This window comes from Lissotriton vulgaris, chromosome 1_1, assembly GCF_964263255.1.
Source record: "Lissotriton vulgaris chromosome 1_1, aLisVul1.2, whole genome shotgun sequence".
NCBI classification, from domain to species: Eukaryota; Metazoa; Chordata; class Amphibia; order Caudata; family Salamandridae; genus Lissotriton; species Lissotriton vulgaris.
In genome coordinates, this window is record NC_141685.1 from 1,387,142,054 (window position 1) to 1,387,166,478 (window position 24,425).

The 24,425-nt window shown below is 42.6% G+C and overlaps 1 protein-coding gene across 2 annotated transcripts in view; it reads left to right on the top strand.

Annotated features, from left to right (window-relative positions):
* CADPS2 (calcium dependent secretion activator 2) overlaps positions 1-24,425 on the top strand; it is a 2,357,592-nt gene that overhangs the window by 1,815,635 nt on the left and 517,532 nt on the right. For both annotated transcript variants that reach the window (XM_086966845.1, XM_086966848.1), the window contains exon 17: positions 7,289-7,392. In XM_086966845.1, the coding sequence (XP_086822971.1) occupies positions 7,289-7,392 (104 nt within the window). The remainder of the gene's footprint in view (positions 1-7,288; positions 7,393-24,425) is intronic.

Sequence of the window (24,425 nt, forward strand, 5' to 3'; positions counted from 1 at the left end):
ACAATATTTGTGGCCCTAAAGTTACACTACATACGATGCAGCCCCCTCAGCTTGCATCTCATACATTTGTAAAGATGGGAAAATTGGGAGGGATCTAATAATTCCACCTGAGTACTGTTTGAGCTTCAACTTGCATTTTACGATACGCGGAGACCAAAAAGAATTTGGTGAGTGTGACCCCCCCCAAGTAATCAAATATTGCTAAAAGCCGAGCTCCATGCAGTTCCGGTTTGACCCTTGATGTTGGACACGGGTTAAGTACCATGTACTTGGTCTTGCCGATGTTGGCCTCGAACCCCCTCTGCTTGTAGAAGCACCCAAACTGAGCCAGGAGCTGTGATTAAGGTTGAAAAAGGTAACAGAAATATTTTGAAATATAATGACCCAAATATCTATTTCAAAATGTTTTGCTGGCCAAAGTTGAAAGCTATAATGGGTGTTGGCAAATTATATTAGTTTTGAAACATTTAAAAAAAAAAAAAAAAGTATTTCTATATATCCACTAACGGTCACTGAATGATACTTCATTTACTTAGCAGTTGTTACACTGAACTATACTATATTGCTTGAAGATATTTTCTTCACTGTTTTTTAAAGACAATGAATCTTTTTTTTGTCCTCATTTGCCTTAGATCCACCTTCCATGGCACGCCTGTCGGAGTAGCTTGCCCTTGTGCCAGAAGAGGGACTTCTGATATTGCCCGGTAGATCGAGACCTTCCATATGCACTTAACTTATTAATCCACCCGGCTCTCCCATCGGAAGGAAAGACCGAGGAAAAAACAAAACCAGTGCCCAAACTGAGGTCTCTTAGGCGAAATCATTGGACAATTCTTTCACGTCCCTCATCTCTCTCTACCCAGCCAGTCCGTCAAAGGAAGCCAAAAAGCGTATCTTTTCTTCTCTAAGGATACTGCATCCAACCAGAATATGTTTTCCAAGGATGCCGTCTAATCGTTATACATAGGAGGATCTATGCTAATCCACTTTCTACATATCTCTCTCCATGGCAACAATCTTTAGTAAAAAATTAACTTTAACTTCTCTTTATCAGACTCTCCTAATTCGGTAAAAGAACTAAAGAAGACAAGGATTGGTCTTACCTGGATCTGTACGTTTAGGATGACCGCTAAAGCCTTACTCACATTATTCCAGAAAGCCTGTATTACGGGTCATTACAAACGTGTGAAAATCATCTGCCATCCTTATGCCACACTTGGGACACACCACCACTCCTCAGCTTCGAAGTCTTCGACAGCCTAAGGGGCATTCAATACACCCTATGAGTTGAAAAAGATGATTTCTTCTTAAATGGGCGGGCTTAACCACTTGATAAAGCATAGAAAAGGATACTCGCCATAATTTTTCCAGCGTAGATTCCAGCAAGCATCTCCCCCACAGCTCTTGCGGAAGCGTGATCTTCCCATCTACTTCTTCAATCATGAGCCAATACCAATGTGATATTTCCTTCTTCTTTAGTGTCCCAAAAAACAAACTTTCCTCCAACTTATTTGAACCCCCTATCTTTGTAGCAGATGACTGAAACCAACTTTGAATTTGTATAAACTTGAACCTTGATAACAAATGGTTTGTTTTTTCTTGGCACTCCTTCCATGTTATCAATTATCCTCTCTCCAACAAATCTTCCCATCTTACAATGCCAGCCTCCCTCAAAGGGCACGCCAACTTAGCTTTCATCCATACTGGAGGGCCTGGTGACTCCCAGGTTGGGGCCAGATAACTACAGTATGGTAGTTTTAATTTCTTTTTAACCTAATACCAAGTTCTGGCATGCCCCGTAGAATTTTCAGCCTCACCTTTTTGAAGTACCTTGAGTCCGAGAACTTCAACATAAAACCTGTATTACCTCCTTTTACTTCCTTCAACATTTCTGAAAATATTTTGCCAATTTCGGAACATAAGGGTAAGTCCAAAAGCATTCTGCAGTTTTTGACCAAAAAGGCACACACATAAAATACATGGCCCTTTAGCTGCCCAAATAATAAGACTGATCTGTCTCTGTAATTCCGCAAACCACGCTTCTTTAAAAGGTAGGGACTATTGTATTAAAAAAGAAGGTAACCTTTAGAAGTATGACCATTTTCACTAAATTTACTCTTCCAAAGATCGTCAAGGGAAGGTGTGCCCAACCTGTCATCAAATCACATACCTCTTTCATTACTCTGTTGATATTTGTTTCTGAGAGTTTCGTAATGCCCTGTGTCACTCTAACTCCCAGGTACCTCACCTCGGTTTTGATTCTCTCTATACCCCCATCCATATTCCTGATCATAATCTCGTTCTTCCCTCTATTTATCTCATAACCTGAGATCTTCCCAAAGCCCTTGGCTATTTTTTCACCTGAGCCATTGAAGCTTGCAAAACTGGCAGTATAGATCATCTGCATAAAGCACCAGTTGTTTAACCCAGCCATTACATTGAAAGGGTAAAATCCTCTCTTCGCCCTTAGTTTTTTCGCCAATAGTTCCATATATAGGTCAAATAATAACGGTGACAAAGGGTACCCTTGTCTCGTCCCTCTCATGATCTTAAAAGTCGGTGTCAATATCCCGTTCACGAGTACTTTCGCCCATGGTGACTTATAAATTGAGGCCATTATTTTACAGACCCTATCTCCCATATTTGCAGCTTTCAACACTGATTGTAAAAAGGCCCATTTCACTCGATCAAAGGCTTTAGTTGCGTCTAAAGCTGTAGCTGCCAGAGGGAAGTTATTTGCAGTGGTCAAATCTATCACCCCTATAAGAGTATAGGTACGCTCAGGCAGTGCTCTCCCCCGTATAAAACTCTTCTGGTCTTCATGGACAAGATCCCCCATGACCCAATTGAGTGTTTCCGCTAGAATTTTAGTAAATATCTTGTAGTTACAATTGAAAAGTGACACCGGCCTATATGAATCGCACCTTTTTGCACATTTCCCGGGTTTTAAAATCAGAGAAATTGTGGCTTCTGACCATGATTCCGGTAGAGACACACCGCCCATAAAAATCTCAATAAATAATTTATTTAGAATTAGAGCTAGGGTGCCGGCAAGAGCTCTGTAAACCTCATGTGGTCGTCCATCTGGACCGGGAGCTTTACCCTTCTTAAGTGCCTGTTACACTTCCCAAGTTTGAAATTGTGCATTTAAAATCATAGCTTTCTCTTCATTTAGGATGTCTACCAAATTCAGATTCAACCATTTTCCCCTCTCTTCTTCTGAGCTTACCAAATCGTCTTTATACAAATTCATGAAATATTTAAAAGCGACTCCCTCAATCTCCTTACTGTTTGTTAACACCATCCCCGTGACCTGGCATTTGATTTCATGTATCCGGTTCTTCAACTGATCCTTCTTAGTTTGCCTTGCTAATACCTTGCTGCAGTTCTCCCCATACTCGAAATGCACTAGTTCGCTAACTTCCCATCTCTTCCTGACTCTGTTTTCAAAGATAGTTGCTAACTTGAGTTTTGAATCCAATACTCTAACTGTAGAGACTCTCTCTGATTTGTAATTGCCATATCTTCTTCTGCTCTTCTTATCTTCTCTTCTATATTCCTTACTTCCTCCCAAAAGTCTCTCCTTTTGGCTGCCGACCAGCTTACTAACTTCCCTCTTAAAAAAGGTTCATACGTGTCCCACACTACTCCTACAGGGGCAGAGCCTAAAAATTCAACCATCTCCTCATTTAATCTCTCCACTAAATCTTGATCTAATAGCAGAGTACGGTCCATAGTCCACCAGGTCTGTATATTATCTTCCACAAGGGCTATCGCTAATAAAACCGCAGAGTGGTCTGATAAATGAGCCCAGATAAGTTTGATGTTTTGAACTTTGCCTTTTAATGCATAATCTAATAACAATGATCTATCCTAGACTGGTGTCGATACTTCCTTTTAGAATATGTATACCCTCTTCTGGCATCCATTTTCCACCTCCAAATATCACATAAACCATTTGTTCCATCATCAATTTTATCTTTGCCACCATCTTATAGTTAACTATCGCTCTACTTTTTGTTGACCTATCCATGGAACTATCTAACACAGCATTAAAATCACCAGCCAAAATAATTGGATCAGAAAAACTTTGTAGCTCTGCCATCAACTCTTTTAGAGGTGCTATATTATCTGTGTTTGGTCCGTAATACCCAGCCAGCGTAAAGCCTTGTCCCCCAACTCTCAATTCTGCTATGATCCACCTTCCAATGCTGTCTGAAATACTATCAGTAATTTTGATCGAGTCTCTTTTTAACAAAATCGCCACCCCTTTAGTCACTAATGTATTTTTTGTGCACATCAGTTGCTGCAGCCTTCTTCTTGACCTAAATATCTCCTTGCACTCTTTTTCTGTCAGGTGTGTCTCCTGTAAAATGTTAACCTGGGCGGGGAAGTTGTTTATACACTGTCAAATCTTTTCCCTCCTCACACTCACCCTCAATCCGTTTACATTCCTGGATGGAATCTTAAAATCTAACTTCTGTCCTTCAATAAATAACAACAGAAAGAGAGGGGTCCTACTCTGCCAAAGGGACAGGACACCAACTAGACTGCAGTCTAAAAAGTTATTCCCTTTGGGCAATAATCATACCACACATAAATGTTTATACCTACTGGGTCTTACCACACTGCACAAACACACATTGGCCAATCAATCAAAGATATAAATGTTTATTTATTTACTTCTCAATAATTCATAAAATTGTTTAAAAACACACACTCGAGCTGTTTGCTCTGATAAAAACACAATTTATAAATACAATATCTCACAATGTTATCCAAATTATATTAAAAATAGTCTTTGCTGACAATTCAGTAAATGTAAAAGTGCAAAAAAAGGACAATTCATTGCTCTATAACATTCTCCTAGAGCTATCCTATTATACAACAACATACACATAAAAAGCAATTTGCTGCATTTAAAAATTATAGTTTTTTACCAAGAAGCGACGCAATTCGGTGGCAATAACGGCCCAACCACCTTCCTCAGGCACAGTATTAACAGTTTTTAAAAAGTCCCAGCACTTTGAATCTTATTTTTTATGATATTGATGCGTGGGATAAAATAGGGGGAACAATCAAGGGCCTCTCATCCATATAGTAGTATAGCTAGATGAATTCAGCTGGTGACCCTAGTGTAATGCCCCACACTTAGGTAAATACCATCCAAGCTTCACTGCATGGGATTTGATTTCCCTGGCCAACTAATCATGTTGAGATATTTAGACCAAGAAAATACTCCTATTTAAACAAATGTTATATTTGCGGTTATCCTCCTCATAGCGGGCTTCTCATATTAAATATATTTCCTACTTCAAAGCGTTAGTCTTTTGTGAAATCGGACATTGGTTTCCCGGGATTAATGAATCTCCAAATGCATTCAGGCGTCCGTTCCGATCAGAACGGACGTCTGAATGCATTCGGAGATTTGTCCACAGTCTATGTAAATAGTTTCTATTTAGATTACTTGTATGCCAGTATGTCTTACATGGATATCCTTACAACATTGTGTGGATTCAGCCTACCTGAATTTTTGATGGGCACCCCTGGACAATAAGCTTGTGCTTAACAGGCATGCTCCATTGTTTAGTTCTGTTCACTTTAGATATATTTGCACTGCTTTTCTTTTCGACTTTATAATAATAGTAGGTGGTTATGCTGCTTAAGATATTCCATTTCAAGAAAAAGAGGATTTTCAATTCAGTAGCATTTACTATTTACACATTTTTCAAAGTGGCGTATGCATAATTTTCTTATAACGTGTTTATATCAGCCTTTGACTTTATGGTTTTCTATAAAGAATTGTAGCTGAAGTTATTGGGACCTGAAGTCTGTAGTGGTGATTGGTGTGGACGGTAAATACTTCCTAACCTCAAGATATTGAAATTTCCTTCCAGGTGAAATTAGACAAGGTAACCACTATTTAAGGTTTCAATAGTTCCACCTTAGCATTGTGTGCTAAAGTTTAGATGTGCATGGCACTTGGGCCAAAATAAGTTATGTTACCAGATACACATGCAATCGGCCACTCAGGGCAGGAAGGGCATGTTTGTCTATCAAGCAGAGAACATTTCCATCCCGACAGACACCTTAATGGGTCAGTACATGATAGATTAAAAAGTAGGTTGACTCTAGGCCGGGAAGTCAACATAAGTTCTTTCCAGCCTGACTGGGTAGTGACAGTTTCTGCCCTGCGGCTGTTGATAGGAACTCGCATTGCTGCTGATGCAAGCCTGTGTTGCTGTTGATGTGGGTCTGAATTGATGACGATAGGGGCCTGCTGCGCTGCCACGTGCATTCATGGATGTGGCAGTCCCAGATTTTCTAAGAATCTATTTTTAGTTCTTGATGACTTTGAAACTTCACCTGGTTTTGGTTTCTTTGCCTTACCTTCGGTGGCTCAGTTGAATCTGATGTATGAATGTTACATGTTAAGATACATTATTGTCACCATATCTTTCGTTTTGATAGAGAAATGACTGAAGATCTTATTGTCAATTACCGTCAGTATGAATTCATTCAGCGAGAGCGGTACCTGTACACAGCATGCAAATACATGTGAAATGGATCAAGTGCTGCCATGAATCAATGATGCACAATTGTTGTTATTGTCCGTATACCTACGTGTGGTTAAATCAAGATGGTGCGAAAACAGCCGCCCTGCTGCTTATTCTGTGGCCCTGAAGTGTCTGAGCAGAGTCAGACTTGGGAGTAGATTGTGTTGCCTCTGGCAGCGGTTTCCAGTGGCTCGCACTGGCTCAGCTCTGGGTGCCACCTCCGGGTTCATCTTCCTGGTATTCTATTCAACTGAGAAGCATGCCAGGGATGTGAAGTTTTGCGAGACGCGAAGGACGCTAATGCACAAGCTCCTCATCTGGCGAGGCTGCCCTGGCAGTGCCCGCTGCCTTTGTTCGCCTGACCTTGAGCATTCAAGCGCTCCAGTTGCAGAAGCCGACGCTTGCGCTTTAACGACAGTGTTTGTTCTCCAGTATCTGATCAGAAAGACTTTTTATAGTCGACCCACGCATTGTGTAAGAAGCCTCCGCGGCATGTTTTCCCGAGCCTGCCTCCGGCCTCGATGCCTCTTTTCTAGCTGCAGTTGGTTGTCTTCTGGTGACCTGGTCAGGGCTCTTCAATGAGGACAGCCAAAGTGTGCAGTGTCTCCCGTCAGAAGACAGGCTTTCCACTGCTCCCTTCCAGTTAGGCTGCACATATTGCTGTGTCTGAAAGTGTTTCATTGTAACCTAGTTCAGCCTTTTAAATGCGGCGTTGTGTCTTTGTCTCCTAGAGACCATGAACCAAGCACCTCCATCAAAAAAACTGGAAGATGTTGTCCAGCTTGCAGAGCTCTGCATTGAGGTGCTGCAGCAGAATGAAGAGCACCATTCAGAGGTAAGGCAATGAAACGAATCCCAAGTTTGTGTTGGCGTGCGCACTGTGAATCCCAGGTTTGTGTTGGCGCGCGCACTGTGAATCCCAGGTTTGTGTTGGCGCGCGCACTGTGAATCCCAGGTTTGTGTTGGCGCGCGCACTGTGAATCCCAGGTTTGTGTTGGCGCGCGCACTGTGAATCCCAGATTTGTGTTGGCGCGCGCACTGTGAATCCCAGGTTTGTGTTGGCACGTGCAATGTGAATCCCAGATTTGTGTTGGTGCGCGCACTGTGAATCCGAGGTTTGTGTTGGCGCGCGCACTGTGAATCCCAGATTTGTGTTGGCGCGCGCACTGTGAATCCCAGGTTTGTGTTGGCGCGCGCACTGTGAATCCCAGGTTTGTGTTGGCGCCCGCACAGCGTTCCAGTGCCCACCACACCTCGTTCACTACTCATAAGAGGAGGATGACTAGATGCAGGGAACATTAAACGCAGGGTGCCCTGAAGCACAGATTCCCCCAAAAAAGATAATTCCGTTTCTACTAGACACAGTGTGGTTTAGCGTTGAAGAGATGATGCAGGCATGGTATGCACATCACCCAAAGCAAAGGGCAGCTGGAGCCATGCCGGGGTGGAACACTAAATTATGTGACCGGGTTTACTAAATTATGTGACATGAAAAGGCAAATTTTGCAATTTAATGTGATATATACCGTGGCAGTAATTTTTCATTATTTTGTCATAACACACATTAATACTGTTTGCCCAAATGTCTCACGCCACCAGCTTAGTATCCAAATCCTAATAAAAACCAGTTAACCTTTGAAAAAGATGTATCACTACTCTGCACTCCGTGTTGTGTTTATTGTAATTACTTTTGATCCGTTTCAATGGAATGAGGACTCTTGGTCAGTTTAGGGCCTGAGACAAATGATAGACAGAATAGAAAACTATTAGTCATCACTTGTTATAAACAACATTGTTTTAATTTATGGGCAGATTATGATGCGGAGAGACCATCACCGACAGGCTGTTGGTGGTGGTCTCCCCGCCATCAGAGACATGTTTCTGCCTGCCATATTACAATGGCGGGCGGGGTGACGGCGGTCGGAAAGTCCAAGGGCCACGCATCCGATGGGCTCCTTGAGCCTGCCAGTGCAGTGGAGGGGCTTGTAATCCCTTGGATGTTAGCGAAGCCTGCCAGGCACCACTGTAGGGATTACAATGTCTCTTTCCACCGGCCTTTCATGTCGGTTAAGCCGCCTTGAGAAGGCTGGCAGAAAGGGAATTTGGGGGCCCGTAGTGGTCCCCCTTTCCTCCTGGCCCCCAGATGTGGGACCTGGGGCGCACCTAGGGTTCCCCCTTACAAACCTCTGCACCATGTTACAGGCACTGAATGGTGCCTGCCACGTAGTGTAGGGACATGTAAATTGTCCCTTTTTGCATTGCGGCGGGTGCTGCAGCTCCCGTGGTGGCGGTTGCATCAAAATACCTATGTTGGGGCCACCGGGCGGTCCCAATCCCCAATAGGGTGGCGAGCAGGCAGACATAAGTCCGCCCGCAATCAAAATCGGGCCCTTAGTTTGGTAGCCTTAGCTAAAATATATAGATACTTAATACAATTCTTCTTTCTTTATGTTACTTGAAATGTTTGATGGAGCTGTGCAATGGCACCAGCACAAGAATAGGAACGTTGTCATTTAGCATCTTAATTTTTAACAAGGGATAAATAATAATAAATAAGCAATGACATTTGCTCATCAAACATGCTTTAACTCCATCAGCATGAGCCGGCCTTCTGTTTATGCTACTGCAGTGACGCTATCCATTAATGCTGCGTTTACATGTTATAAGAGCTTAAAACACGGGGTGTGGGTGAATCTCTGCTTTTACTAAATCCTGGCAGGAGAAAGCATCGCTTTTCAAAGCCACATCAATGTAGGCTGAAACTTAACTATGAGCAACTTTTTGGTAGACAAGTTGAGGCTAAGTACTACATAGGAGGAAGAACGAAAGAAGAGTTAAGGATGTCCTAATTAGGGGAAAATTACACACTTAATTGAAGAAGATAGTGTAGGGCCTGGAAGTAGCGTTGCACTGGGGGCTACCGTACCCCTCTAATAACTATGATGGAATTCAGAAGGCTAATGAGAAATACAGATATCTTTAAATCCTTTTTTTATCTGGTCACATTGGTGCTCGTTCAAGCAGTGGCTTAGCTAGAGATGTTCCTGCCTGGTGAAATCCCTGAGTTTGGTGCCCACTGATGGACTCCAGGAAAGAGCTGGGGTTGGAGGCAACAGACAACGATGAGCGATGGTGGAGGTGACAGATGACGATGAGCGGGTGAGAAGGCGACAGACAAGGACGAGGGAGAATACATTATAAAAAAAAGAAAACTTACCTTGCGTTTTCTGCCCCCCCCCCAAAAAAAAGTGACCAGCCCCCAGCCTCTCTCACCACTACACCACTGCGTCAAGAGGTTTTCTTACTCTGATTGCAAAACGAGAGGATTTTGTAAATTGAAGGATGTGATAATCTTACTGGGGTACAAGGAGTGTCAAAGAAATGCTACACGATGTCAATTTTTTAACAGTCAAAAGATTTCAAATAAACGTATGTTAACTGTATAGTTATTTAAAAATATATCAGCAGTTAAGAAAGCACAAATGAAGCAAATTGTGGTAATTCTGAAGTGTGAAAGAAACACAGATCCCAATAAGGTCAAAACAAATCAATCCTCTTTACTGGGTGATGCGCAAATACTCAATTTGAGCTGAAAACCAATTTCCTCATAATATTTATCGTGTGATATATATCGTTTTTTTAGTACACTTGCATGTCTGTGCAAATTTATTGTTGATTTAAATGGAAAATGTACTGCCTATAAATGACAATATCCTACAATGCCATGCTTTAGTAATATTTGCGACAGTGTGCTCCAGAAAGCACCACTGCCTACATACTACATACACCCTTACCATACTCCTGCTGAATGGGCTTTGCTTATTGGCTGCACTTGTTCCTTGTATAACACTTGACGTTTTCACTATCCCTATGACTTAAGTGATGTAACAATGATAGCACCCTCAATCAAGTCAAGTCAATGAATTTATATAGCGCGCTACATACCCAGAGGGTCTCAAGGCGCTTGAAGAGGAGTGGGGAATTACTGGTCGAATATCCACGTTTTAAGTTGCTTTCTGAATGCTAGGTGGTTCTGAGTGAGGCGAAGGTGAATGGGCAGTGAGTTCCATGTTTTGGCAGCCAGGTAGGAGAAGGATCTTCCTCCCATGGTGGTTTTGTTGATGTGAGGTACAGCAGCAAGGGCTTGGTTGGAAGAGCGCTGCTGGCGGGAGGGGGTGTAGAAGGAGAGTCGTGTGTTGAGGCATTCGGGTCCGATTTCGTAAAGTTCTTTGTGTGCGTGGGTTAGGAGGCGGAATGTTATCCGTTTTTTGACAGGGAGCCAGTGGAGGTCTTTCAGGTGACCAGAAATATGGTCTTTATGTGGGATGTCTAGTATGAGTCTGGCTGCTGCGTTCTGGATGCGTTGGAGTTTTTTCTGAAGTTTTGCGGTGGTACCGGCGTATAGGGTGTTTCAGTAGTCCAGTCGGCATGTAACCAGTGCGTGGGTGACCGTTTTTCTAGTTTCGGTGGGGATCCAGCGAAATGTTTTTTTGAGCATGCGGAGAATGTTGAAGCAAGATGATGAAACGGCGTTGACTTGTCTGGTCATCGAGAGTGAGGAGTCCAGGATGACGCCCAGGTTCCGTGCGTGGTTCGTCGGGATGGGAGCTTTTCCAAGGGCCGCTGGCCACCAAGAGTCGTCCCAGGCGGAGGGGGAGGTACCTAAGATAAGGACTTCTGTTTTGTCTGAATTCAGTTTCAGACGGCTGTGCTTCATCCACTCGGCTACTTCTTTCATTCCTTCATGTAGGTTGGTTTTGGCGGTGTTGGGGTCTTTGGTGAGTGAGAGGATTAGTTGAGTGTCATCAGCGTAGGAGATGATGTTGAGGTTGTGTTGGCGTGCGATGGCTGCGAGGGGGCTCATGTATACGTTGAAGAGGGTGGGGCTGAGTGAAGATCCTTGTGGCACGCCACAAATGACTTCAGTGGCCTCTGACTTGAATGGTGGGAGGCGGACTCTCTGAGTTCTTCCGGCAAGGAACGAGGTGATCCATTCGAGTGCTTTTCCTTGGATTCCGATGTTTCTGAGACGTTGTAGCAGGGTGCTGTGACAAACTGTGTCGAAGGCTGCGGAGAGGTCGAGGAGGATGAGGGCGACTGTGTCTCCATTGTCCAGTAGAGTTCGAATGTCGTCTGTTGCTGCGATGAGTGCGGTCTCGGTGCTGTGTTTTGCTCGGAAGCCGGACTGTGAAGAGTCGAGGGATTTGTTGGTTTCGAGGAAGGCGGCAAGCTGGTTGTTGACAGCTTTCTCGATGACTTTGGCCGGGAATGGGAGGAGCGAGATGGGGCTGTAGTTTTTGAGTTTGATGGGGTCAGCTGTGGGTTTTTTCAGAAGGGCGCTGAGTTCGGCGTGTTTCCAGCTTTCCGGGAAGGTGGCGGAGTTGAGGGAGCAGTTGATGACGTCTCGGAGGTGTGGTGCTATGATGGAGTCTGCTTTGTTGAAGATGTGGTGAGGGCATGGGTCTATGGGGGATCCTAAGTGGATGGAGTTCATCAGTCTGATGGTGTCTTCCGTGGAGATTGGGTTCCAGTCATTAAGGATGTTCAAGGGGGGTGAAGGTACAGTAGAAGGTTGTGTGGGTTGGTCTTCGGGTTGGTTGTCGAAGCTGTTGTGGATGTCAGCAATTTTGTCGTGGAAGAACGAAGCAAGGGAGTCGCAAAGGGTTTGAGAGGGGGTGATGTCGTTGGAGTTGGCAGTGGGGTTGGTAAACTCTTTGACGATGTTGAATAATTCCTTGCTGTTGTGGGCGTTGTTGTCTAGTCGGTCTTTGAATGCGGCTCTCTTGGCGGTCCGGATCAGTTGGTGGTGTATGCGGGTGGCGTTTTTGAAGGCGTCCCTGGTGCTGGTGTTTGGGTCTTTTTTCCAGGCCTTCTCAAGGGAGCGACAGTGTTTCTTGGATTTCTTAAGATCATCGTTGAACCAGGATGCGTTTTTGTTGCCTAGTTTGATTTGACGCTTTTTCAAAGGTGCTAGGATGTCGGCGCTGTTGGTTAGCCATTGATTGAGGTTAATGGCTGCTTGGTTGGGGTTCGAGGAGTGGGCGGGGGGGTTTTGAAGAAGCGATGAGGTAATCTGGTCGATGGTGATTTTGTTCCAGTTTCTTCGCAGAGTAGGTTGAGGATGGTTGTGGGTTGTGGTCTTTTTGTAGGTAAAGTGAACGCAGCTGTGGTCCGTCCAATGGAGAGCTGTGGTGTGACTGAAGGAGATATGTTTGCTGGAGGTGAAGATAGGATCGAGTGTGTGACCTGCGTAGTGAGTAGGGGTATTAACAAGTTGTTTAAGTCCGAGGTTGGCGAGATTGTCCAGAAGGGTTGTGGCGTTGCGGTCGTTGCTCTTTTCCAGGTGAAAATTGAGGTCTCCCAATAGAATGTAGTCCTCGGAGGGGGGGGGTGTGTGGGGTGATAAAGTCCGTGATGTCTTCACTGAATTGTGCACGGGGTCCTGGTGGTCTGTAGAGGAGGGTGCCTCTGAGTGTGGTCTTGGGGTCGGTGTGGATCTGGAAGTGAAGGTGCTCGGCACTAGCGAGGTTGACGTCTGAGCTGGTTGAGATGCGGATGGAATTCTTGTGGACGATAGCGATGCCTCCTCCTGTATGGTGGGTGCGGTCTTTTCGGATGATCTTGTAGCCTTCCGGGATGGCAATGGTGATGTCTGGGGCAGAGGAGGCGTTCATCCATGTTTCAGTTAGGAAGGCGACGTCCGGAGAGATGGTGTCTAGTAGATTCCAGAGGTCGATGGCGTGTCTGTGGACCGAGCGGGTGTTGAGCAGGATGCATTTTAGGTGGTTGGTGTCAGAAATCTGTTTGGTGTTAGTGGATGAGGAGATAGTGTTGGTGCCGTCATACTTGCATGAGTTGCGTGTGAAGGGTCCATGGGTGTGTCCAGGAGCAGGACCGAGTGCAGGACCGAGTGCAGGGTTCCAGCTCCACTGGAAGAGGGACACCCACCAGATGTTTACTTCTACATAACTCAGTATTAAATTGAACAATAAGTTTGAAGCATTTCAACCCTGTTGTCTTTTTACAGATCTGAAGAAAAGCTTATTCTAAGCTTCCTTGCAACCTTTGAACAGTAGAAGTATTCAACTGCATACCATGTAATCTAAGAGCTGTATTACCCCCTCTCTTGTTATCATGCATGTTTAGCATCTTCCCATCGAGAGATGCTAGCCTTCAGTTGTAATTATGTGTGTGCACCCTCCTTCTTCTGAGTGGTATCAACCATCACTTGTGACCAGACATGTACTGAGAGCTCCCTTTGAACGGTACCAGCCTTAAGTCTTCATCACAAAAGCGCAAAGGGCTCGCTTTGAGAAATATCAGACTTCACTTTTCATCTCAAATGTGTGTTGTCTTCTATTTGAGCAGCACCAGCCAAGAAATGATCTTTTATTGTAGAGGGATCCCTGGAAGGGATGCAAGTCTACTGCTTTAAATTCTATCACTCAGGTGTATCCCCATCCTTCTGATCAGACTTGGCTGTGGTACATGCCCATGTGCTGTCTTTCATTTGAACTGTACCACCCTTGAACGCTGTTCTTGCATCTCCAGACAGATCCCTGTCTGGGGTCCCAGCATTCAGTTGTGATCATGCCATTTTTAGCATAACTAGCCCTCACTTGTGATCAGGGTTTTGCTCCCTACTCCCAAACAGTGGGCCCTTCCTGAGCATATGATAGATAGGGACCACCTAAGCCACACTACTCTTGAGAACTCCCTGCTATGTGGCGTCTGCCATGCCCTCACCATCTGTTTGATGCCCGCTTACAGCGCAGGAAAAGAGCCCCTGAAAGTCTTTCCTACCAGTTTAAAAATCCCAACATATGCCAGTAACTAGCAAGCAGTCGCTTCTAACATAAAGGTGCTCACAAGCTGTGCCAAAGTGCGTTTTCCAATATGTAGAGAAAACATTCACCTATCAATACCACGGCTGAGCGAAATATGTGTAATTTCATTTTTGCTTAATTACGCGAAGTCACTCAAAATGAAAATCTGGCATGAACGCTATATTTCACCATGGAATAAAAATGAAGGAGCTACAAAAATAGCGCAAAAAGCACAGTGCCACAGAACAAAAGCCACTCACAATCTGTTCGTTGGTGTTGTTCCTGTGCTCAAGTGATAGGATTTTTACCTCAATTGGCTTGAAATGACACAATGTGGCATAATGGCGCAATTTTATGAGTCTCTCATAACAACTGTATCACGAAATGCCAGAAATTATGCAAGATTACACTAGAGTAACAAAATCTTTGCCCATGCCTAATCAATACTGGACTTAAGGATTGTGCATGCGTGCACAAAAATAAAGCCAGATGCGGTTTTTTCAACTCCAAGAAACAGTAGAAATGTCATCATAGAAATATAAACTTGCAGCCAATCATACCCGCAGGTAAGCCGAAGTCATGTTGGATATTGTTATAAATATGATACTTTTAAACATCTGCTTTCTTCTCGCACAACAGAACCAAGGTTTCACTGGCATCTGTCAAGTGAGAAAATGCTATGGATATTTTATTTTAAACTACAGAAACAGCTGTTTCAATCATCAGAAACAAGTCCCCGGGGACCGGTAGCCTACCTTGGAGTCAGCAGCACACTGTACCAGAGCGAACATGTATTTTTCCTGAATAATAAATACATCATTTTATTCCAGCACATTTTTCCTATTTATCGCACAGATTCAAACTCAACATCATCCGACTCTATTGTAAATGTTATTTTACTTTTTGACTTAAATCATTCTGTTAAAAATATATTTAAAACAAATTGCCCTAATCAAAATTGCTTTCTGAAAAAAAGAGCCCTTTTAAAAATATTAATGATGCTTTATTAACCATCTTCCTACATTGATATTTTGGAATAGTATTGAAAAAAGTGGTTACTTCCTGAATAATCGTAATGTCATGAACCTTCTTAGCATAGGTTCACAAAAGAACCTCACCTTTTAATAAGGGGAACTGTGGTCAAGCCTAAGCGAGTTTGACGAAAATGTCTTTAAATAAGTGAAATGAAGAGTAGAAAAACCATTGTGGACGCTGAGTAAGAGTAAGAGAGGTTCATGCTGCCCCGTTCATCCCATCGGTAGGGGGCAGTGGAACATGGCACATAAAACTAAAACTCACAGTTAGATGGGGCACAGTAACACTCACACGGTGAGATTTAACATAGTACATAACTCACAAAAGTGACATTGAAGGTACATCATGTAGTCTTATTGGACACAGTAACATAACTCACACAGGGACAAGGAAGAAACACAGCAACACACCACACAGTGACATGAAGCCCAGTAATACCGTGACACAGAAGGAACAAAGCTTCATAATTCACGCAGTTTCTTTGGACACAGTAACATAACTCACAAATCGGCATAGATTGAATACAGGAACATGAATCACACAGTGACATGGAAGAAAAACGGTGCCATAACTCACACAGTCATATGGAAGAAACAGCAACATAACTCACACACTCACATGAAAGGAGCGCAGTAACATAACTCACACAGAGACAAGGAGAATACAGTAGCATAACCAACACAGTAACCTAATTCACAGTGGCAAGGAAGAAACACAACACCCACAGTGACAAGAAAGAAGCACAGTGACATAATGCACGCATTTCTGCATAATTGATGTCTGCACTTTGTAATTGCAGACAGCAATGGAATGAATATTGTTATATATCTTTCATTGTACTCCAAACTTTACATTTGCTGACAACAATGTGAGGAACATAGAACAGAGACTCTCTTTGTATTACAAAATGTGTGTGTGGAAAATAAAGGAAAGAATTACAATAACATTTAAGATGAATGCATGGATTATCTGCTCCACATGCAAAAATGCTCTAGCAAAAGGTCAATATTTGCTGCTCGTGGATGGGCTGTCCATAGACTGGGCTATCAGTTGAAAAGAAAGGGTAGAGAAGAAATATACCCAGCCCTCCCATGTCATGACCCAGTTCATCCCTTGCAGACCTATTCAGTGGTGTTGCAGGGATTCTGCTCAGTCACAGAACTGTGCACAGAGACTCCGGACCTCAGTGAATTAGGGTGTACCAAAACTCACCTTAGTACCAAAAATCCCCTACCAGACTAGCATCAATGTCACATTAGCTCTTCGTCCTATAGCAAAGTCACCAATGAATAGATAACTCAGACCATGCGACTTAGGATATCTCAGGTAAGGTGGGAAACATGAGCACTCTTTCGTTATACTCTCATACCAGTCAAGAACAGGGAGTAAAGGGAGACACGAGCAAGTTTAAAATATTTATTTCAACGCTGTGTTCTCAGGTGCAGCATCTTAGCTAATACAAGCAGACATATGATCAGAAATAAGATTGTCAGCATAGTTTCTATTCCATAAAATACAAAGGGAGAAAGCATGTTATAATGCTAAAGGGAAACAGGTTAAATATATACCTATATTTCACCCTCCCTTGCTAGTAGGTTATTTTATAACTACAGAAGGTCTCTTAGGCATGCATATGCGACCCCATACCTCAGAGTTTAGCAAGAGTGAATCACATTGAGTTCAGCACAAGCTCTCAGAATATAAATGTTCTCCAAGAGTGTTCAATCATGCCTACACAGTGTATTATTAAAGGCGCCTGTATCTGAGCTGTCTGCAGCTGCATATATGTTATGTCTAGAACGTGCGCTGAACAAAAGCAACAGTGTTGATAACCTTGAAGATCTCGGCGCTCACTGTTCAGACTATGCTTAGGAAGCAAGTCTAGCAATGTGGAAAAACAAGTTATTATTCTCATGTGAAGCAAAACTCTCAGCCTAACGTGTGTGCCATGTGCAAAAGAAAGCAAAGAGCAAAAAGGTGTTTAAACTTCTAAGAAGCTCATGCTAACTTAACAATGTATAAATGCAAGGCGCAGCCCCACTACAGTGGAAGACATCATCGTTCAAAAGAAGGGTGTGATTGTGCATTTTGATCAACACTATTCTGAGACAAATGCATTTTCTATGTGTAATATATTTTTAAATGTATGTGATAAATCAGGCCACATGCCCCCTAAATAAGAGCCAACAAGAAGAATACGCCGAACTCCCAGAAGTGTAATTAAATCCTTTTATATTTGACACACAGCAAGCTTTCTGTCATTAAAATGCCACAAGTGCCACTACGCGTTTCAACTTCCGTCTTCCTCAGGTGGCACTGGTTCATCACTCGCTGTTCGGGGGCATGTGGCCTGACCCCCCAAAGCCGAACCAGCAGCTGTGCGCGCCGCTTAAAGGTCACGCTTGGGAAGAATATATAAGCGGCGGCACTCGGTGGTTTACCACTCATTGAACATGCGAGGAGATACAAATCTTCTGTGGGATGCACTTAGCATTTGAAGACTAGGAGACTAGAGGAATCCAACTTCATAATCCCGCTGTGTTTGTCTCTGAGGAAAGGACTTCCTCATCTGATGTTAAAAGGTGAGGAGGGTCCTTATGAATAAACAATACCGATGCGGCCCGTGTTAGGAGAGGAGGAAGGGCGCAGAAGTGTGACATTAATAATAAGCCGAGGCAACATTAAGGAACATGTGGGAAATAAAAGCACTCAGCTATAATGAAGATGTACTTAACAGACTCCCATGTGTTTCAATATCGGGACTACAATTCCCAAAATGCTTAGTATCAGCCAAAAGGCGCGGCGAGTGAAACAGCGAGTGATGAGCGAGTGCCACCTGAGGAAGACGGAAGTTGAAACGCATAGTGGCACTTGCGGCATTTTAAAGACTGAAAGCTTGCTGTGTGTCAAATATAAAAGGATTTAATTACACTTCTGGGAGTTCGGCGTATTCTTCTTGTTGGCTCTTATTTCGGGGGCATGTGGCCTGACCCCCCATAGCCGAACCAGCAGCTGTGCGCCCCGCTTAAAGGTCACGTTTGGGAAGGATACATATATATACAAACGTCATGGACTTTACCTGCACTAAATAAACGAAAACGAAACTTGACTGGTCCGTGTCCGAGTGCTGTTTACCCTGGCTGGCTGTAACTCCAGAGCGAGGTGGAAGCGACGGAATGGTGAATATATAGATATATATATATATATATATATATATATATCACAACAAAGGTCTAATAACATTTTACAATTTTGGTATAGTGCTTACATTTTTAAAAACATAAATATTTTGTAACCTTGTATTAAATATCTTAAATGTTACATCCAACAAAACAACTTTAACACATAAATAATATGGAGAGGGATAAACAGGAGCAATAAAAGTTCTGGTGTCTGAAAAATAAGCGTAAATATTTTGTAACCTTGTATTAAATATCTTAAATGTTATATCCAACAAAAAAACTTTAAAACACACATTATCTATACAATTAGATTGTATAGAAAAATGTCTTTTATTAAATAAATACAAGCTGACTACAAAATACATAAAAAGCTGTTAAAGGAGAATAGAACTGTCCTTATCGCAAGCCTGTTGAGAATTAGAATTGGAGGCTGATCCATTAGAAAAGAATGTGAATGTGCAACAACTGAAGATACTTTATGGTTGCAAACCTATAGGTGTTAGGGAAACACTATCCAGTCTTATGTTTATGCCAAATTCTATTCTGCCACATCCCCCTCAAATGTTTTGAGCATTTTTCAAAATAGAGTAATTTGCTCAAATGCAACAGATGAGGCAAATACTGTTTGTGACTCAACCATGGAACTCAAATGTGGGACAAGAATTTATACCACAAGACACCTGCTCACATGTGCAAATACCAAACAATGAATCATTGAGAAATATGGAGCCTCTACCAATCAATTGCAATCAGAATTGATGCAGTAATAAGCAAATCTCACTATTAAATTGTGTTGCAAGATTACAAATGCTTCATTCGAAAACTGTTTGGTCCTCACAAAAGCTTCCAAACACATTACTTTTGTGTAGCCAAATTAAGGTATCTATTTTTTGCATTCGTTGAAATAAATATATTTTATTGTAGAAGTGCAATAGAAAACACTGTGGTGTCTACAGCAAAACCTGGTGTTTGAATTGTCGCTAAACATGGATCTGATGTGACCTGTTCCAACTTCCATTCCTTTAGTGATTAGGCACAAATTTGCTCAGAATTTTTTTCAAAAAAACTAGGGTTAAAGTGAGGCTGTAAAAATATTGCCATTTACCAGGTGCAGTCACCGTTGCTAGATGATGATCTCTGTCAATCATATTCAAATTTTTGAGAGGATGAGCTACTGCCCCGGTTACTTACCGGTAATCTTCATTACTCCGAGTCCATGTCTTCCTCGCAACAGTATTCACATATAAGCCTCTGGCTCCACACAGAACTCCAAGCATAAAAAAACAGCGCTCTAGTCTCCCTCTCCCTCCTCCAAGATGGCCCCCAGTGGCTCCAGCCAATCCCATAAAGGGATACAGAATCATCAACACGACTTGAAGAACCAAGCCGCATACATGAAGCCACCACCAGGGCCGGGAGGGAAGGGAAACTATATTGTGGCGAGGAAGACATGGACTCGGAGTAATGAAGATTACCGGTAAGTTACCGGGGCATTACCTCCTTGTCCTTTCTTCCTCGCCACAGTATTCACATATGAGCCGATACCAAAGCAATCAGCGTCATGTAAGGAAAACAGACCACACCATCAGTGTAGTGAAAAACACACTTTAATATACAGAGGTATAGTAACCAAAAGGATAACCTCTCAAGGAACCCCCGCAGACAAAACAGAAGAGACAAAAGAAACAGAACCCCCACCCCTAACCTGGAGGCGGTAATGGGACATGAAGGTATGTGGGGAAGACCACGTAGCAGCCCTGCACACATCTTCCATGGACACCCCTTTGAAAGAAAGCCCACTTCTTCCGCAAAAGAAAAAGGGAGGAGATCAAGCGCTAACGTTTTAGCAAGCTTCCTGTTGTAGAAACAGTCCTTTTCAGGGTTCCGGTGGTACAGCACCTCCTTGGTAAGCATAGCCAAAATAGTAGACGGTTTTTCTAGTGGTACTACTGCCACAAGCAACCTACTGGCACAAATAGCAGGCATGCTGCCTGGGCACTTTGTGGTGGGAGTTGTGATATCTTGCTTCACCATATGCCACTCTGAGGATGTTGCGATTGAGGGTTTTTTACTATGAGGGAGGCTTAGAGGGCTCATCTGCATGATCCTGCTGCAGCCACTCTCCTCTTCTCTCTCCTCCTCCTTCCATCACTACACAGCAGCACTACTTTTGAGGTACTCTTCTTCATGATTGTGTGTTGCTTTTTCAAATGGAACATTGGCCTCCAGTGCCAAAGTGCCCACCTGTTTTACAGCGAAAATCTTTCTTTTGGCAAACGAAGCATATTGCAATGTTATCTTCATGTGGACTAATTGCACAGAAGTCTCAAACTGGCAAAGAGGGTTTTCCTATTGTGCCAAAGCCTAAAGAACAGAGGTGATCTGTACGTCCTCTGTGCCACTCTTAAACCGTTATGATCAGTAGCTCATCGTCATCCTCATCAGCTTCTTCACTTGCAAGTCTTTGAGGAAGCTTCCAATTCAGATTCACTGCTCTCCATACCTGCAGTCACTTCAGTACTGAGAGGCATGGCCTTAGGTTTTTAACGTGGCAGTGCCATTGATGCAGTAATCTCGTTTTCTTTCTGTCTAGAAGAGGCTGCAGCAGGTATGTTCCTAAAAAGGTCAGCGCTAGTGCCAGTGGTGGCACTAGCAATTTGCTGTTTCTCCTCTCCACTAGCTACTTTCTTGACTGGAACCTCCTTATTTTGGGAAATATTTTTTTTATTGTCAAAAAGAAGTACAGTCATACAGTCCAGCCAAATATACATAAACAAAGCATCATTAAAAAACAAGCCCATAGAAAACAAAAAGTAAGTAAGAAAATGAGAGGGTAAAAAAACAACAAAAAAACCCAAGACCAAATACCCACGATGATGGGATTTCTTCTGAGCCATTTCCAATCTATGTGTTAATATAGCCATTATATCGATTAGCTGTCTTTGAGCAGATGTTTTAGAGCTCTTCCAGATCGCCCCAGACGGACCTATATTTTTACAGCGCTTGAACTTCCGTAGCTGTAGCCAGCGCTCTTTCCCTTTCCCCAGTTTCTTTAAGAATTAACCACCATTCCATCTCAGTAGGGGGTTTAGGAGAGATCCAGGCTCTAGCTATCGCCAACCGGGCAGCAATCAACATAATTGTCAATATAGGCCCGTTCTGCTCACACTCATCCTTATATCCTAACATTCTTTCAGTTTGAGAAATCTTCTTAACACCATAAGTAAGCACTTAGCACCAGTAGCACTTAGCAGGGGAGGACTTCAGAGTAGCTGTCAGCTGATTCCTTTAGGAACCTCTATACTGTGGGTGATGTCTTCTGCAGCAACCACAAGCAAAATAACAATAAAAATCATCTGTGAAACATTGGCAATAAGAATCTAACCAATGTACCACAAGTGAATTTGTCATCATCATCCCAAATGCTTAACAGATGTGCACCCAAAAACATAAACTATTTTTTCACATCACAACATTACACAGAAATGGGTACACAAAGTGGCCACCACCGCATGGCCAGAAAAGAAAAGGCATAGAGAACAAAGAACATGGCAGCCTGTGGCATTGGGAAGCATAGATACTAGCAAAACAAATTCAAAAATATATACCAGCAACAGGCACATGCAGACTAAACAAAATATTAACCTACTTTGCATTTAATCCAGAGACATCCACAACCCCTTGAATGTTTTTCAAAAGCAAATAGAACAGCAGTGAGGTTGTGAACTAAACATACATTAGAAATACATCCAAGCCCTAGTGCAGTGCAGACTAGCCCTCACATAGTAAAACAACATCTTTGTAAAACGGTAAACAAATAAGAATATAATTGAAAAAAATACAAAAATTGAGAAAATGTATATTTAATGTAGCCTTAGGCCTACACTATCAAAAAATGCAAACATTTCTATTTGTTCTTTAAAAAGTTAATCCTATTTGACATGGGAAGATACAAAAAAAGGAACAAAAAGCCCTGGTGCATCTCCTTTAAACAACAAACTTTTTTTTCCAAAGAGCTGCACTGAATTCACTAATTTCTTCCAAAAAAGGCAAGATTCCAGTGGTATGGATACAGCAGAGATTGCAGCAAAGAGAAAGACAGTAAGGCTTTCCTTCCAAAATCCACTTCAAAAGTGACCAAGGCCCGGACAAAGCAAAGAGAAGAGACTTCATGGCAGCAAGAGGAATTTGCTACTGTATGTGGAGTAGCCTCCCAGTCTCTCTAACACTTCCTAACTGTTTTTTGTGTTTTTTAAGTGCACTTCGTGCTGAATGAATACCCAAACTTTCAGTTTGGGTAAAATGTCAGCTCGAAAATTCATTTCGTGTGTATTTTCAGGCTGCATGTGTAGAAAATCAATTTGAAATACTGCTTCAAGACCACCTCCATTTATGCTACTGCCGTCTGGGTTCTCGAATGACCAATGGATGTTCGTGTTCGCCAGCGAAAGTGAGCGTTCGCACTCTTGCATTGTTTCCAAGCATGGGAGAATCAATTAGACGACATGGTGTCATGGTGTTACTATCGATAATTACGCTTCACAGGAGTAACACAGAATTACCGAATTATGTTGGAGTAATTCAAATTACTCCCAGGCCTAGTATTAAGCTCACGGGTAGCGAATGCTGAGGATGTCGAGTGACCAGAGCTACATCGATAAATCGTAGGTATAAAATAATTTCGTTTAATCTAGTTCATATAGAATGTGCATAATACCATGTAAACTAAAGATTTCGAAGACTGCATTGGTGTAAATGCATGCAATGTCAGGACATGGATGACACAAAGCAACATCTAAAGTGACATTTTCAGCTGGTACAATCTTTTTTTAGTGACATAAGTAAGGTATTTGGAAATGTCTACTGGGACTAATGGAGGAGCTTTGCTGAAAATCTGCCTACTGACTTGGTACTGTCTAAATGAATATTGCTCATGCAATGAGCCACCAAACACAGGCTGTGGCCATTAAATGTGACTCCTTGCAGAAATAGAGTAAGTTTCTAGTTCTCACGAACCTGAAATATTGTGACCTGAACAAATGTTTTTACAATGTACGTTAGTATAGTTGTAGAAGATTTGTTCTGAGCAATGGTCATCTAGAAACAGACCTTAAAGTGATAAAAAAGGAACATTTCATTACAAGGGAACCTTGAGCAGAGGTGCGTTACAAGGAATGTGAATATCTATGTTTTCTGAAGAGAAATGCGATCTTTCCAGTTTAATCTGTGAATCTGAAGTTAAGTTTGAAAGCATAGAGCAAGGAGTTGCTGGTTTTGCTCAGAATGGTCTGCCTGTCACACTATGTCTCTTTTCTGATTGCTGCAGCTGTGACAATGCAGACAGACGCACTTCCAAGACATCATGAATTTATTTTATGAAAGCGTGACGATATTTGCACACTGTGCTTAATATAGCCTACTGCCGAGGGCTACACTCGTTGTTAAAGGCCCTGAACCTGAGTCGGCTATGGCCTATCACAAAGGAGACGGTGTTTAACAACCGTTGTAGCCTAGATAGAAGGGTATAAGGCTGTTAGAACATTCCACTCACTAAAGATTGAATTCTCTAAATTAATAAAAAGGGAAAAACAGAAAGACAAGCATTGGCAGAAGGCTTATACCAGCAATTTTTACCCTTGAGCAACTTGAGCAACTTCATTGTTTTCAAAGGAGCTCCCAATATTCCAGTGTTCTAATCTGTGAAATAATGGGTGCTGATACCCAAACCTCTGCGCTGAAGCCTGTTGCCAGTGCTATTAAAAGTTAACAAACCAACACGAAGACTGCAATTTGCTGCCTCTTTGCCCAACTACTTGACACTCCTT